Consider the following 16,629-nt stretch of genomic DNA (forward strand, 5'->3'; position numbering starts at 1 on the left):
GTAATGAAGAAAAGCTTTAATATAACAGCAAATGTACAACGTTTCGACAAGGTTTTGTCATCATCAGGTACATTGTTGTACATTTGCTGTTATATTAAAGCTTTTCTTCATTACCCATTCAAGCCGTCTCCAGCCATTATTAGTCTCAAAGTGGGTTCCTCGTCATCGAATGTTGAATAATGTTTAATGATATGTAGCATTCAACTATATTAATTTAGTTCTCATACAGAATTATTTAAGTATTGTCTGAGGTTTTAAAAATGCTAATTAAAACTTAAAACTAAATTTCGTCACAACGTGAGTGAGTTTTAAGCATAATCAAATACAGAAAAGCATATATAATGATATAATTTAACAATGAATAGGCTGAATGCACCATTTAAACTCTTAATGAGCATGAAACACGTATTTATTGTTTCAAAATGTTTAAGCCAGGGTACAAATTTCATTCTTGAACAATATATTTACTTCAGTGTCCACTCACTAAAAAATTAAAGGGTGAACATTTAGTACGATCTGAAAAATTATACCTGAATGTAATATGGTTATGTTGTTAGTTGTGTGCATGTTCACGTGTTCTAAATGCACAACTGTTTCGGTACATTTTGCATGTGCTACACGCCATGGAAATCCAAACTATTAAAATTAAACGAATGCTGGAAAACGTACATAAAATTGGCATCTTATTTTAGTGCATTGAAGGTCGTACTAAATACATTAATAAATACAAGATGTGTACTCTAGAGGAAGTTGTAGAAGGTCAACTACATTATACAGCAACAATGTTTGCACAAGTGGTCGTTAGGAGTCGTCAGTTTATTGTCTATACACCTAATATGGACAGCAAAATAGAGACTGGGGCCAAATGGTGAGAAACAGATTTAATGAGTCCGACTTGGGGTCCAGAAAGTCTGCTTTAGCTCCACAGTTTACTGCACAACATAACACAGTTTTTTGACGTTGTAAAATTGGTAGCAACACCACAGGTGGTCAGAGTTTCCCTTCTCTACCAATTTACAACGGATTGGTGTCTAGAGAACTAGAAATTAATAATAAGTTCAGTGTAACGTTGTTAAAATTTATTGTTTCAATGGATGTTAAATAATGGAGTGGGAAGGCATCAGTATGTACAGACGTACATATTTTATTGTGACTTATGAGATATTTATTTGATAGTGGACCCATTTTTACAATAGCTGGGGATTCACATAGGCTACATTTTGTCATGATTATGGATAATGCCCAGTGTCTTATCTCCAGTTGTGCGATTTAATGATTATCCTAAACACAAAAACCCAGAGAGGTATTGGATTGGCCAACAAGAAGTCCCAAGAAGGCCCTCTTTAGACAAAGCTTGCGTGAGTGCAACACTACAAGACATCACACACGTAATAAAACTTGGCAATGCACTGACTGAAGATTGGGACAATAGATTTCTTAAAGTCATCCAACTGATCACTGGAATGCTTCACAGATTGAGAGATGGTATCAATGCCAGGAAGATATCTCCCCCATTACCGAGTATTTCTCTCTCTTTTTTTTTCTAGCCAAATTGGCTCTTTGGGACAAGCTGATGAACTCCAACCACTTTGAATTTAAAGGTATTCGTATTATACACATTGTAACTAGTGAGGTATTGTCAATTAAACTGTTTTATTATCTTTCTTCGATGAATAAATGACACTTCTAAAACATTCTCTACTTTTATCTCTGTTGATGATTCGGTTTAAGAAAACGTTGATCATCAAATCTTGCCTGTTTTTTATAGTTTATTTTGATAATCAGCTTAGTGTATGAAGAAAGCTATTTGTTTAGTAAGGGTAGTTGTAAATCTGTCAGATTTTGTTTAATTACCTTTAAAAGCAGTTTTTTCGCTTATTTCCCACATGTTAAATACTGATCTGATGTATATTGGTACATGTCTCCATAAATTTACTAACCAGTGATGCTATTTATTTATTTTCATCTCTGTGATAAAAATCATAGTTTGTTTCTTTTGTTGAAATTCGTGTAAAGCTATTCGATGTCTAGAGGAAAGGCAGCTGCTCAACACCACCCATCACCAACTATTGGGCTACGTTTTACCAACAAATAGTGAGATTGACCATCACATTATAACGCCCATAGGGATGAAAGAGCGAGCTTGTTTGGTAACAATTATGGAATCCGTGACCCGTAGCTTGCGTGTCGAATGTCCTAACCGCCAGGTCATGCCAAGCCCATTGTAATGCAAGTCTTCACAGTGCACCTAATCTTTGTGGATTACTTGGATTATTGTTACCCTGTTAAGGATACGTCAACGCTTCTTAACTTGTCGAGAACAAGGCTGCGAAAACTGAAGGAAGAATGGATGCAAGCTTTATTTCCAAGTCAGTTGTTTGAGAAGTTAAACGGATCTGTCTTAGTGGATGTGAACTTGGATATACACCTAAAATGTAGAGTTAATGTCGTTGATATCTCTTCTAAATGCAGTCTTCCTTTGCTCTTTAGTACACGTGTCCTTTTATCTAGTATTTTTGCATAGCACCACTTGCACACTCTTTGGTTATTGTTCTTAATAAAAATAAATAAAAAAACGTTCCTATAAAAGTGAACTGTGGTCAATATTTAGCTACTAACAACCCGATTTACTCTAGGTCACTCCCCGAAAGAACTGCAGTAACAATTTTGCATGTAAGTTGTTGACACCACAAGTATTGCTAACATTAGCATATGAGGCTATATTTATAAAGATAAGAAAAACTTCGCCAAACATTATGCTGAGATGCTTCATGAATACAAGTTGGAAACCTTTATTCGTCTTGAAAAAGAGATAGAAAAAAAGTCATGAATGAAAACAATTATGAGAAAGAGGGCATATTCAAGATATGAAACACTTTTTATTTCAGTTAAGATAATCCACAAGCTTTGTGAGTTTATTCCATAAAATGGTGTGCTCATTTTGGAAATCTTTCATCAACCAAAATTGCGTTCATTTGTACTCGTTTCATAATATATGGAAAGCTTGAAGCTCAGCGTGATGATAATTGTTCAGATGTAAAAGAATTTTTAGATGGCTGTGAGAGAAAATAGTTGATATTTTATCGTATGATATCTCATATTAATTTATTTATTCTTTCACTTTTTGTCTTTTCATTGTGAGAATGTTCATGTCTAATCTTAATTCTTCTTCCAGGAAGTTTTATTATACTCTTATCGTTCTTTAAATATTTGAGTTGCATGCATGTTAATCCGAGTTTTTCAAATAAAGAATTTAAAGTAACTCATTACTACTCTGTATGTGTTTCTTGTTTCCATTGGAGGTTTTACAACGATAGTGCATAAGACAAGTTTCGAGAGTACCAGAAAGTAATATAGGTTGTTATAGATAACACAATAATCCTATACGAGTTATTTTAGGTAGTAGCCTTTCGTTATTTCTGCTCAATTGAGTAATTAGCTAAGACAACAATTATGCATCTTAAGTATTAAAACACAGTAGCTTATACATTGTATACACAAGGTCTTGTAACTTGTCATTTGTATGCAAGATTCTCTTTTGTCATACTTGTTTATAAGGACAATTTTGAAAGTGTTTTTTAATTACTCAGTTGTACTACCATTTTGAAAAAAAATATATATTATAAGTACAAGTTCCTAGTATCGACGTTAGGTTAAAAATCCCAAAGTGTTGAATATATCTTTTATCTTAATCGATATTTAGAAAGACTTCTTATACCAAAACCCAGTAAACAAAACGACACTTCATTAAACGTGTTTCTATTATCTAACTAGGATTTCCTCTTTTGTTTTAAACAATTAAAATGTTATGATACTGATGAATGTTTAATGAGAAAACGAAGCTGAATTTTGAGAATTACAATCATTCTTACTTTCATTGAAGTAAGAACTCTTTATCTAATGCACCTTCGTTTGCCTCGTAAAACCAAAACGAAAAAAATTTTTTTTTTGTAACGCGTGTAATAAGGTAAGTATCCACCTTTTTTTTATAATTATGTTCACTAATGAATATTATTCTGAAAAACGAAAAGAAAGTGATGTTTAAAGTAACTTTGAAAGCTATTTGAATTTTATTAGTTCGATTCATTGTGAAAGAATCTCTTTAAGTTATGTTATGAGAAAAGACAGATAACAAATTTCCCCTTGAAAGAATTTTATTTCTTCTACATCGTAAGAATTTCAACATAATATTATGTACATAAAAGCACCACTCATTCACGTCAGTTTACAACTGTGTAAGTGAAGCTCCAAAAATTAGAGAAGTATATAATAAGTCTCTGATCCTTTTGTATGCTTTATAAATTACTTGTGAACAATATTAACTTATTTCATTGTCATGTCATATATGAAGCTGCTACAAATACGTGCCTAAAGGTTGCATCACCGTTGTCTAATTATTAATTATTTCTATATAAATATGTTTATTAGTTTTAAAAGGTTAAGTTCAATCAGCAGAATATGTGGTAAGCACAAAGGTAGCCTTGTTAACATAACTGTTCACACACTACACATGAGTAATCTTTAGTCATATTTTACAAATCACTATAACACTTTTTAATCAAACCAAAGGTATGAGGCTTCAGCACTGATTTAAAACTACCAGTTAATCATTCATTAATATTCTATTTTTCCTTCTATGTAACGAAGAAATATTTACAAAATGAAGGCTGTTGTTGTTTCAGCGATTCTGAAATGGTTTTAAAGATGGCGCCCCTGTCGTCTGAAAAGTAACACCTTTAATTGTTTTTACTCTTGTCATTACTTTTCCGTATAGACTGTTTGTTTGTTGTTAATTGCAGGGCTATATAATGGGCTATCTGTGCTCCCACCACCGGTATCGAACCCGGTTTTTAGCGTTATAAGTCTTCAGGCTCACCGCTGTGCCATTGGGGGGGGGGGGCATATAAACTGTGTTTTGTTTCCAGTTCATGCATTCATATAAAGTCACGCTCCCCCTCTAAACACAATTACACTATAATGAGCATTTGCTTAACTGGCTTTACTCCAGTCTGTTTGATCTCTTCTTCGTAACTTTTCGTTGGATATCGTATTGTTATTATTATGTATAATTACTATTGTAACAGGCTGCCGTGTCTTTAGACATTTGTTTCGGTATTATAGTTGTTTATTGAGCAAACAAGCTACTTGTATGTTATTTTCCACTTCTTATAATAACCTCGTGTCACTATTAAATAATCTATGTATATATAACACAATATTAATATAAATTTTAGATGCTATATTACCAGTTTTAACATTTTAATTTGCCAGGAAACGCCTTGTCTCCTCTTGGAGGAAAAGCTAATGCTCTCTGTTGACTGCGATGTTTGTTTGTGTTTGCCATTATATCCCCAGAATATTTATTATTTACAGATTATGTGTTCATCATGTCTCCTCCTTTAAGACGGTGTCAGTCTAGTTGGTTATTTTATTACCTGTCACGACTTTTCGATACTATGTAGATTTTGTTTACATACGAAACTATTATGTAATATTATATCAGTGATCAGGTACGTTCATAATTTTTTCACTTCTTTTTTATCTTGCTAACATTCTAGCCTAAGAAAATAACCGTTTTGCCTTTGGGGGGTAACTAAGTGAACCTCTAACTATTATTTTAATATATTCAAAATATAAAGTTTTAATCTAATTTTTTTAATAATTAAAAATATTTATTCGAAACTGGAATATTATTAGCTCTTGTAAATGTATAGAAACCTTTTGACAGAGTTAAGTATTTTTTATAAACAAAAAATAAGTTTATGCCATTGTAGTTCACAAGGTTAACATGTCTAGAACAAACAGAATGGCGAGTCTGTGTCTTTTACTTTGATTTGGTTTTTCACTGTCACGTATTGTTCATTTCCTCAGTGTGATTATGCCCCTTTTGTATATCTATGAAATATGAAATCGATTAAGTTAACTAAATTCTATGATTGCACCGAGGGAAGAAAGATAGAGGAAATTTGTGTCGGTGATTGTGGTTCTTTACAATATTTCGTAATATAAAGAACTAGGCCAATGCTAAACAACATTTCTACTTACCTATTCAATTGCTAATAACGAGTTTAATAAGTAATTTACCAATGTATAAGTTAACCTAAAATTCACACTAACAATAACAACACTAACTTTAGTATTTAAATAATTGTTTTAGCAGAAAGTGTATCTGCTTTTCAAAATGATGTCAAAGGTAAAATAGATCTGCATAAATCAGTTTTAACTACAGGTCTTTCAATGAAGACAATAATGTAAAACATAAAAAGAGGTATACATAAACAGCATCAACCAACAAAATACGAGTCGTTACCACTTCTTAGTTAGTTATGGTCTTTAAAGGCACAGCTACCTTCAGTACATCTTAATTAGCGCCATATAGACGAACTCAAGAATATATATAACGCAATAAGACTTCGTTACTCAGCTGTTATGTATTCGTATCTAAACAAACAGAAAATAACACATAGAATAATTAAGGATTGTCAAATGTTTAAAACATTTCCATCAAAAAAATAAAGAAAATATCGTTTATTTCATATGTATTGATAGATGGCACTAGCTTTGACACTCACTCTTCCCCTTCTTACATAGAAGCTTTAGTAACTTGATTCTAATGAAACACGATGTTAATGTAACAAGAAATGTTTTATTTGTATACATTACTTTGATGACTAAGTTAGACTTTATCATAAGGCTAAAACGAAAAGCAGAGTTAAAAATGCTTTAAAACTACTCTCGAACACTGAACAAGAAATACACTGAACCAGATTTTGTGTATGTTAAGCACATTGAAGACTAAACAGCACTAGTTTTTTTGTAGTCCCAATGCTCACTTTCGTTGTTGTTTCCATTTATACTTCTTAAACTCTCTTTCGAAAATGGTTCATGGGGGATGTGGTTGTTTGAAACTAAGTGATTTCCAACGTGACTCTGCGAAATGTCCCTTGAAAAGGTATCACTTTGAATAGACGGTCTGATATATTGGAGGTTCAATCCAAGTATTGATGAAGGTTCATCCAGCTCTTGAAGAATCCTGATTTTTTGAATCATTTCTCGTATCTCATACCGAAGAATGCCAAGAAAACAAACTTTTAAAAACGTGATTACACAAAATCCAAGTACACATAATAAATCTGCGCTTTGTTGAAGCCATTTTTGTACTTCGGTGTAACAACCTTCTTGATAAACCTCACTCTCAAGATAACTCTCAACACACGTGTGGTTCAGAAATGCGCTTTCCCATACATGGGCTGCGAACCTAAAGCGACAACAGCTCAGTGGCACCATCTGGTGGTACTTAGGAAAGTTCTCTCGTTGTTGGCGGAGCCAAAAAGTGTGGTTGTAGTCTCTTGGACCATCGACACCACAACATTGAGCATCCTCCTGAATTCTATCCCATAAGATCTGGAACTGCAACTCTCTTCCATAATCAACTTGAAGTCTCGACTTTAGGTCACTTCGTAAGTTGGCTGTTATGTGATTATAATGAAAGATCCAAACAATGCCCATGATGACATCACCAACGAGGAGAGCTAGCATAATTGACCAGTAGACGTTTAGAAGTCGCTCATTCATTCGCACCGCCCCCCAGCAACCAATTGCTTGTAGAATGCCACCTTGTAAAGCAAGGGCAAAATAAGCATATACTAGAGTGGGCTGGTGGAAACGAATATAGGGAAAAAGAGCCATGTGGTGGTCGGAAAAAATCCAGGCCGCCAGAGATACGAAGATTAGGACACTGAAGAGTAAGGCCAGGTTACAGGAGTAGATCCAGAGCCTGTAATACCTCATCGCTCTGTGGAGGAACATCGAGCTGGTGGTGGTGGTGACAAACCCTCGAATAAGTAACAAGACACAAGGACAGAGAAGATGGTAACAAGCTCAGGCGACTTTCGTAAATACTTGTAAATAAATTAAACATAAAACAAGAGGAAGTAATAAATATGAATGAAATCTAATTGACAAATGCCTAGAATACATGCTGAAGGTTAAAAATAAACTTGAAAAAGATAACTTGAAAGTAAATAATAATAAATCTAAAGTAATTCAAGAGGGAGAATATTGGATTAGTTTGAAGAAAGGAAGTGAAATATTTTATATTAAATCAGAAAAGAGTGAATTAAGTATAAATAATAGAATGAAAAGGTTACAATGTAACGATATTGTTAGCAAATGAAACATAAAGGTTTAGCTTTCCACAGACAGAAAGAAACAAGAATTATTAAACTTTGATTTATTGTAGAGCACTGTGATGTTTCAGGTTTAAAGAGCCGCGTTAAAAAGACGAAAAACAGAATATAAGATTTAACACAAAAATGTAATAGAATTAGTAAGAGCTAAGAGTTTCACAACTTAAATGGCAAGATATTGAATATATCGGTAGAGGGCTCTTTGTTTCTGGAACTTTAATGCCTTTAAACTTTCACAATATTATTTTTTTCTTTCTTGAGTAATATTATTTCGTACAACAATAGTGTTAGCCAAATTGCACGAATTATTCATTCACATCCGAACTGTCCCACATTTTCCAAGAGCATTATATCATTATTATTTTTGGGTTACACCGTCTGGTGTTTTCAGACAATAAATTTGTACACGAACGTTTCCTTTATTATTAAGGACCACGCTGCTTGATCGTATTAGGTATAAGCACAAGTTCACAAGTATATGTCAAGACATTATGAACAAAAATTGTGGCCAGACTGTACGTTCCCAAGCTGATCATCGCGTAGCTGCCCAATTTATCGCCAAGCATTTCAGTGGGTGCGGTAACTTAAAGCCTTACACGTACCGCAAAAACCGGAATGATTTATCGAATACGACACTGAAATGCTTTCATTTTGTAGGGGATAGTGGCTGACGGCTAATATGCTATGAAAGAGAGTTATTGTGGAGAAGTTACAAGCTCAATGTTCTACTCTTTCTTTAACATAGGCTCGAAGACACGAGTGACAATCAGACAGCTAGTCTTCCGTCATTCGTCAATATTAACGACTTCTGTTGACCATCACGTGCAGTCTGCTGTGACTAAGAGAAACACCATGTTAAAGTTAATTATACTTTAAGAGTCTCGATTATTGGTTGCTTTTATTTTCAGATACTATAACCTTAGTCTTAAGGTTTTTCTGATTCTACGATCACATCAGTAGCATTTATGTATAACTATATGTAAATGTTGCCTGCCTCTTTACAATAACTGAGGCTTTCAGTAAACGGAATTGACCCATTTTATGTCCTTCATGATCTTCAGAAACTCTAGTCCTACTTGTGAGTAAGCAAGTTTTATTACAATCACCAAAGGAAGATTAAAGTTTAACCTTGAGTCTCTTTTTTTTTTTTTTTGAAGTACTTGATCCAAATATTTCGTTGTCAGATCAGTTAATCACTTTGTTGTCTTTACTCCTTGGCATTATTTTCTAGAAATGATGGAGAAAATAATATTAGTTGAAACTATTTTCTGCAAAAAAAATGTGATAAATGAATTCAAAATTGTAATTCTTTTCGAACTTCTTATAATCAAAACAAGTAATAGAAATTATAACAGAAGTAAAATACAATATAAAAGTTTTATTGTATAAAATAGTAGTAGGAATTATCAAAGGAAGTAAGTATGAAAATAAAAATATGAATGGTATAAAATAATTTTGAATTCAAATAATAACAATAAGCTACTGAAATAGAGTGAAGACAAAGGTAAAATTGTTAATTATAGTTGCTTTTTTTGCTTCGTTTAGATGCATTGCAACTTTTATGGCAGGTATGTAAATTAATTATTGAAATATATCAAGATGTAATGACTTATCAAAAAACATACAAGTTTCTAAGAATCTCAATCTATTTCACATGTATATAGTTTGTTTCTTATAAAGCACAAAACTATGCAATGGTCTTTCCGTTTTGTGCCCACTGCAGTTATCAAAACGCAATTTTTAGCGTTGTAAGCCCTCACATATACCGCTGAATCATCGGAAGGGGACATTCTTATAAACTACTTAGAATACACCTACAATCAGAAAATAGGATATACAACTTAATTAAAGAAATTAGATACAATGTTACCAATAGAATGATCTTTTAGTTAGTAGCTTGGTGACCAGAACGTCTTCTTCGATACAAAGTTATCAGTACATTGGTGTTTTAGTTACTAGTCAGCTAGAATGTCTTCTTCGATACAAAGTTATCAGTACATTGGTGTTTTAGTTACTAGTCAGCTAGAATGTCTTCTTCGATACAAAGTTATCAGTACATTGGTGTTTTAGTTACTAGTCAGCTAGAGTGTCTTCTTCGATACAAAGTTATCAGTACATTGGTGTTTTAGTTACTAGTCAGCTAGAATGTCTTCTTCGATACAAAGTTATCAGTACATTGGTGTTTTATTTACCAGTCAGCCAGAATATCTTCTTCGATACAAAGTTATCAGTACCTTAGTGTTTTAGTGACTAGTAAGCCAGAATGTTTTCTTGGAAATAGAGTTATCAGTACATTGGTGTTTTAGTTACTAGTCAGTTAAAGAGTCTTCTTGGATATAAAGGTGTTAATAGGGTGTTCATTTAGCTTCTAGTAGTGAGGATGATTTTTCAGATGCAAGGTGGCCAGAACTTTAGTCCACACGAATACAAAGTGATTAGAAAAGTTAAGAGTGGATATTGTAGTGTTTTTTTTGTTTCGTTTACATGCATTGTAGTGTCGTTTGCGCCAGGCGTGCAAATTAATTATGGCTCATTATACAAATATTTTAAGATGTAATAATATATTAAAAACTACTTAAGTTCTGAACAGCTTTAAATATTTCGGATTGTTTTTCACGTTCTTATAAACCATTTAAGATACGTTTATAGTTAAAAACTAACGCACAGTACTTAGTTAGAGACAACATATACGATATTCTTTTAAGACATAAGTGACCCCATGGCACAGCGGTAAGTCTGCGGACTTACAACGCTAGAAACCGGGTTTCGGTACCCGTGGTGGGCAGAGCACAGATAGACCATCATGTAGCTCTATGCTTAACAACGAATAAATGAACTAACGAACAATACTCACACTTTATAGATTCTGCAAGGTGATTTCAAGACTTTATATCCTCACACCTCATAGGTTATGATTCTCTCATCCCCGCCTTTCCTGTAACCAAAGAATTAAGCCACATTGCTTTTTTGATTATATAGAAAATAATCCCGAGCTTTCAAAATGTTTTGAAATGATTCAACCGGTTTTGAGAATGATTATATATCAGATATAAACTTAACAAATTATTCTACCTCAGGATATGGGGCTCTTCATTTGTAACACACAAATAATTTCTAACTCATTTATTTTTACAGAAAAAACTGACTTATTCCTCAATGGTACACGTCTTTTTCCCATTATCGCTATATTTTGTGTTTTCTTTAGATGTTATGCGAATAATTATTTTATCGAAGTTTAATACAATGTACCTAGCGCGCTTTTCTGTCAAAAGACAAACAAACAAACAACAAAAACAAATGTTCCGCAAGATCTCAAAGCGATAAAACATTGTGGGTTAAACAGTCTCAAAAGAATAAACTTACAAAATGTTAATAAGAACAGACGAAAAATAACGTTACAAAATCCCACTAAGGTAGAATTTTGATACCTATAAATCGACCTCAGCATGAGCTTCTAACACCGTCACTGAGCACTTGTGCTTATCACAAACTGTAGCACGGTTCAATGATGTGCTATTTATTAGTTTCTAAGGGGTTAAATTATATTACGTTTTTCGAAAGTGTTAAGCCTAAAACGTATCAGCTGTGTCTCGCTTCTAATATTGTGATGGAGTTACGTAATTGAATATTGATGTTAAAATAAATTTTAATATGAAATGATCGGTCTTTTATTTCACAGTTTTGTCTATTAATCACTTCAATCAAAACCTTCGTATATAAATGTGTCAAAAAATCACTTTCTATTTTCTCATATAAAATTATTGCAGTACGTATGTAAAAAAAAGAACTATCATTAGATTATAGACAAAGAAAGTTAAACTTATTTAAAACATTATTATACAACTGTCAGTAGAGATATGATGAACTACAATGGGTATAGTCAGCGTAAATTCCTGATCGAGTTCTTCTTTGAATAATAGAGTTAACTTTGACTAAAAGCTTTAGTGTTTCATTACTATTTTTAGCGTAACCATTCATATGTGCATGCATACATTTATGTACTATCGACGTTTGAACCGCGTGGGAGCTCGAATCTCATCACATGCGAACACAGACTTTGATGGTACGTTGACCTCAGCATACAGCTCGCAAGAATATTATATTTTTGAAACGGTAAATAAGGCAACGCTGTCGATAAGACGTAGAAAAGAAAACAAACCTGTCCACGTGATTCTGCATTCAAAATAAATGTTAAATATCACATATAGTAAGGGCCTCTTTCTATGTAAATGTTAAATATCACATATGGTAGGGGCCACTTTCTATGTAAATGTTAAATATCACATATGGTAAGGACCACTTTCTATGTAAATGTTAAATATCACATATGGTAAGGGCCACTTTCTATGTAAACGTTAAATATCACATATGGTAAGGGCCACTTTCTATGTAAATGTTAAATATCACATATGGTAGGAGCCACTTTCTGTAACGCACACTACGTGATTTGTGTGGCTAACTTATGTTTGCCAAACACGAGTTGCAACATTCGTAGTAAATTATGCTGAGAGCTTTTGTAACTCGGTCACAAGCACTCATTTTTCATTAGAAAACTATTTACTGGAATATATGTTGGTTTAAATACAAAGATACAACGTTGTCAATACAGTGATCACGTAGTTACCAGGTGAGTAGCCAGGATATTTTCTTGGATAAAAAGTTATCAGTACATCGGTGTTTTAGTTACAAGGTAACCGGATAATCTTCTTGGATGTAAAGTTATCAGTACATAGGTGTGTTAATTACTAGGTTACCTATTTGTTTTCTTGGACTCAAAGCTGTCAATTTACAGATGTTCTAGTTACTAGGTAACCAGATTGTCTCCTTGGATACAAAGTTTTTATTACTCGGAGCTCTTAGTTATTATAGTAAAGCAGAATTAGTTTCTTGGTTCCAATTTGGATGGAATGTACACAAATACATGATTACCAGAAACTAACAACTAAAGCATTTACATTTGGGTTATTTGTTGAAGCAGTAGAATTTTTTTAAAGTAATAAGCATTTTGAGAAAGAATAGCAATTTTTAAAGCTTTTTTCTTAAACATCATTAAGCTGCGACTGTCATGAAATTCTCGACGTGACTGTCCTATGTGGACCTAATACAAAATGTCATTCTTTTCACTTATTTTAGTGTGAGCAAGGAGTTATACGCAATTAAATGATAATGAATTTCAGAGCTTGCTGCTAGACGTACGTTCTAATGTTGAGCGAATTGGGAAAATACGTTTATCTTCAGATATTAAAATATACAACAAAAAAGTGTTAATAAATGTTTACTTGCCAAGTTGACTGTGACATAAATGTCTTAAGTAAAAGCTTAGTTGCTAAATTGACGTTGCGTCCCACAAAAAAGTAAGCAAGAAGAGAAACAAGCAGTAACGTAAGGAGTGACTCAAGTAATAACGCTAGAGATAAAGCATTAGTAATGCAATTTGTGAAACAAGGAGTAATACAAGAAGAGGCCTAAGGAATAATCCAAGATTTAAAATAATACTAACGTAAGAGTGGCACGAGAAGTAACTCTAGGAACGAATTAAATAATAACATAAGAAATTATGCAAATACTATAGCAAGAAGTGAGACAAGTAGGAGCGAAAGAAATGATACAAGAAGTAATGCAATAAGTAACACAAAAGTGGACCAAGGAGTGAAATAATTAGTAATAAAAGATGTTCCACGAGAAGTAATGCAATAAGTAACACAAAAGTGGACCAAGGAGTGAAATAATTAGTAATAAAAGATGTTTCACGAGAAGTAATGCAATAAGTAACACAAAAGTGGACCAAGGAGTGAAATCATTGGTAATAAAAGATGTTCCACAAGAAGTAATGCAATAAGTAACACAAAAGTGGACCAGGGAGTGAAATAATTAGTAACAAAAAATGTCACACGAGAAGTAATGCAAAGAGTGAAGCAGATAGTAACACCCAAGTGACATTACTGGATGACTATATTGATGAAGGAATAGCCAAAGTATTAATGATGCAAGTAACACAAGGACTGACACAAAGAATAACGTCGTAAGTTCATATCTATAAACTAAATAATTTATGCGCAAACATTCAGAAATAGCTAAACATCAAATCATTATCCTGGTTTTCGTAATGAAGAACCGAATTTAAAGGACTGTTACTAGAAGAATAATTGCTTATCTTATAAACATCGCTTAGTTAATTAGTTTTAGTTGACAACAACATTTGATACTTCTGTTTTGTGATTATTATTGTTTCTTTCTCTCTATATATATATATATATACACACACACAGCGTGTTCTGTTTGAGTTACAGTTGAAATTCCCTAGTCTTAGATCGTAACTTTAAGCTTAGGTTGTAACAATTTTGTTGTTTGAAAAGACTGAAAACGATTTCGTTTTATTTCTACAGCAATCGAAGAGGGTTTGACCTGTTTGTTCTACCTGCTGGAAAATTCTGGAAATGTCTCGCCTGATTAGGAACACTGGACGAAGAACAAACCGTTCGGAAGAGGTGGCGGCCAAGATAGATGTGTTTCTGTCCAACTGTGAAAGAAAACATAAAAAAAACAAAAATTAAAAACATACAGATTTAAGTGCTTCCCGTTGAGGAGCAAGGAAACATAAATTCATCCAGAAAATGATAGATATTAAGTACATACCTCCATATTTCATAAACAATCAAATTGTTTTAAAAGCGACAATAATAAATCCACGAAGACGTTTCTGGAATACAATATTGAAAATAGTGATATAACCTTTACTGCATGTGCTTTAACACAATCTCCACATTTTTCAGGTGGATAACACAGAAGATGATTTGTGCATTAAAACTATTCTTGTAACTCTCGTAAATAGCAACGGAGTTTTCTACAGAATTCTTTTGTTACCATTTTCATTGTTTTAAAACTATTCTTGTAACTTTCATAAATCGCCACGAAGAGTTTTTTTTCAGAATTCGTTTGTTACCATTTTAATTGTTTTAAAACTATTCTTGTAACTCTCATAAATCGCTACGAAGAGTTTTCTTCAGAATTATTTTGTTATCACTTTCATTGTTTTAAAAATATTCTTGTAACTCATAAATCGCTATGAACAGTTTTCTTCAGAATTATTTTGTTATCACTTTCATTGTTTTAAAACTATGCTTGTAATTCTCATAAATCGCTACGAAGAGTTTCTACAAAACTCTTTTGTTACCATTTTCATTGTTTTAATCAATTCTTGTAACTCTCATAAATCGCTATGAACAGTTTTCTATAGATTGTTTTTTACCATTTTCATTGTTTTAAAACTATTCTTGTAATTCATAACTCGCTACTAAGAGTTTCTCCAGAATGCTTTTGTTACCATTTTCATTGTTTTAAAACCATTCTTGTAATTCATAACTCGCTACTAAGAGTTTCTCCAGAATGCTTTTGTTACCATTTTCATTGTTTTAAAACCATTCTTGTAATTCATAACTCGCTACTAAGAGTTTCTCCAGAATGCTTTTGTTACCATTTCCATTGTTTTAAAACTATTATTGTAACTCTCGTAAATCGCAACGAAGGAATTTTCTACAGAATCATTTTATTTCCATTTTCATTGTTGCAGTGGTGTATTCTATACACATATGTTCACGAAAAAGTAACTTTTATCTTAAACTGAATGTGTACTTTGAGGTTTAAGAATTTGTCACGTAAAGTGAGTATCTAGAAACATTTGTAGACTTTAAAACAAAAACTGCTAAATTCTATAAGATATATTGTCCCAAGAATAGTTGTACTTCTCACGCAGTGCACTTCCCAATTTATGCATTAATCTTCGTCCTATGATACTTCAAAATCCATGTTTCTCACACGATACACCGATAAGTATCAAGAACATTCCAAAATCCATTTTTCTCGTGTTATAAATCGATATTAGTAACAAAAATACTTGAACATCCATTCTTCTCATGCGATACACTGATATTAGTAACAAAAATACTTGAACATCCATTCTTCTCATGCGATACACTGATTGATATTGGTAACAAGAACATTTCAACATCCATTCTTCTCATGCGATACACTGATATTAGTAACAAAAATATTTCAACATCCATTCTTCTCATGCGATACACCGATATTAGTAAGAAGAACATTTCAACATCCATTCTTCTCATGCGATACACTGATATTAGTAACTAGAACATTTCAACATCCATTCTTCTCATGCAATACACCGATATTAGTAACAAGAACATTTCAACATCTATTCTTCTTATGCGACACACCGATATAAGTAACAAGAACATTTCAACATCCATTCTTCTCATGCAATACACTGATATTAGTAACAAGAACATTTCAACATCCATTCTTCTCATGTGATACACTGATATTAGTAACAAGAACATTTCAACATCCATTCTTCTCATGCAATACACTGATATTAGTAAGAAGAACATTTCAACATCCATTCTTCTCATGCAATACACCG

The 16,629-nt window shown here is 32.8% G+C and overlaps 1 protein-coding gene across 2 annotated transcripts in view; it reads right to left on the bottom strand.

Annotated features, from left to right (window-relative positions):
- Positions 1 to 4,800: 4,800 nt before the first annotated feature.
- LOC106460593 (tetraspanin-9-like) overlaps positions 4,801 to 16,629 on the bottom strand; it is a 52,822-nt gene continuing 40,993 nt past the window's right edge. Inside the window, exons 2-4 of one of the 2 annotated variants that reach the window (XM_022387350.1) lie at positions 14,595 to 14,709; positions 11,044 to 11,124; positions 4,801 to 9,416 (exon numbers count right to left, since the gene is read on the bottom strand). In XM_022387350.1, the coding sequence (XP_022243058.1) occupies positions 6,796 to 7,809 (1,014 nt within the window). In that variant the 5' untranslated portion in view covers positions 7,810 to 9,416; positions 11,044 to 11,124; positions 14,595 to 14,709 and the 3' untranslated portion in view covers positions 4,801 to 6,795. The remainder of the gene's footprint in view (positions 9,417 to 11,043; positions 11,125 to 14,594; positions 14,710 to 16,629) is intronic. The other variant, XM_022387349.1, reaches the window with a different exon arrangement.

The sequence above is a fragment of the Limulus polyphemus genome, unplaced genomic scaffold (assembly GCF_000517525.1).
Source record: "Limulus polyphemus unplaced genomic scaffold, Limulus_polyphemus-2.1.2 Scaffold801, whole genome shotgun sequence".
NCBI lineage: Eukaryota > Metazoa > Arthropoda > Merostomata > Xiphosura > Limulidae > Limulus > Limulus polyphemus.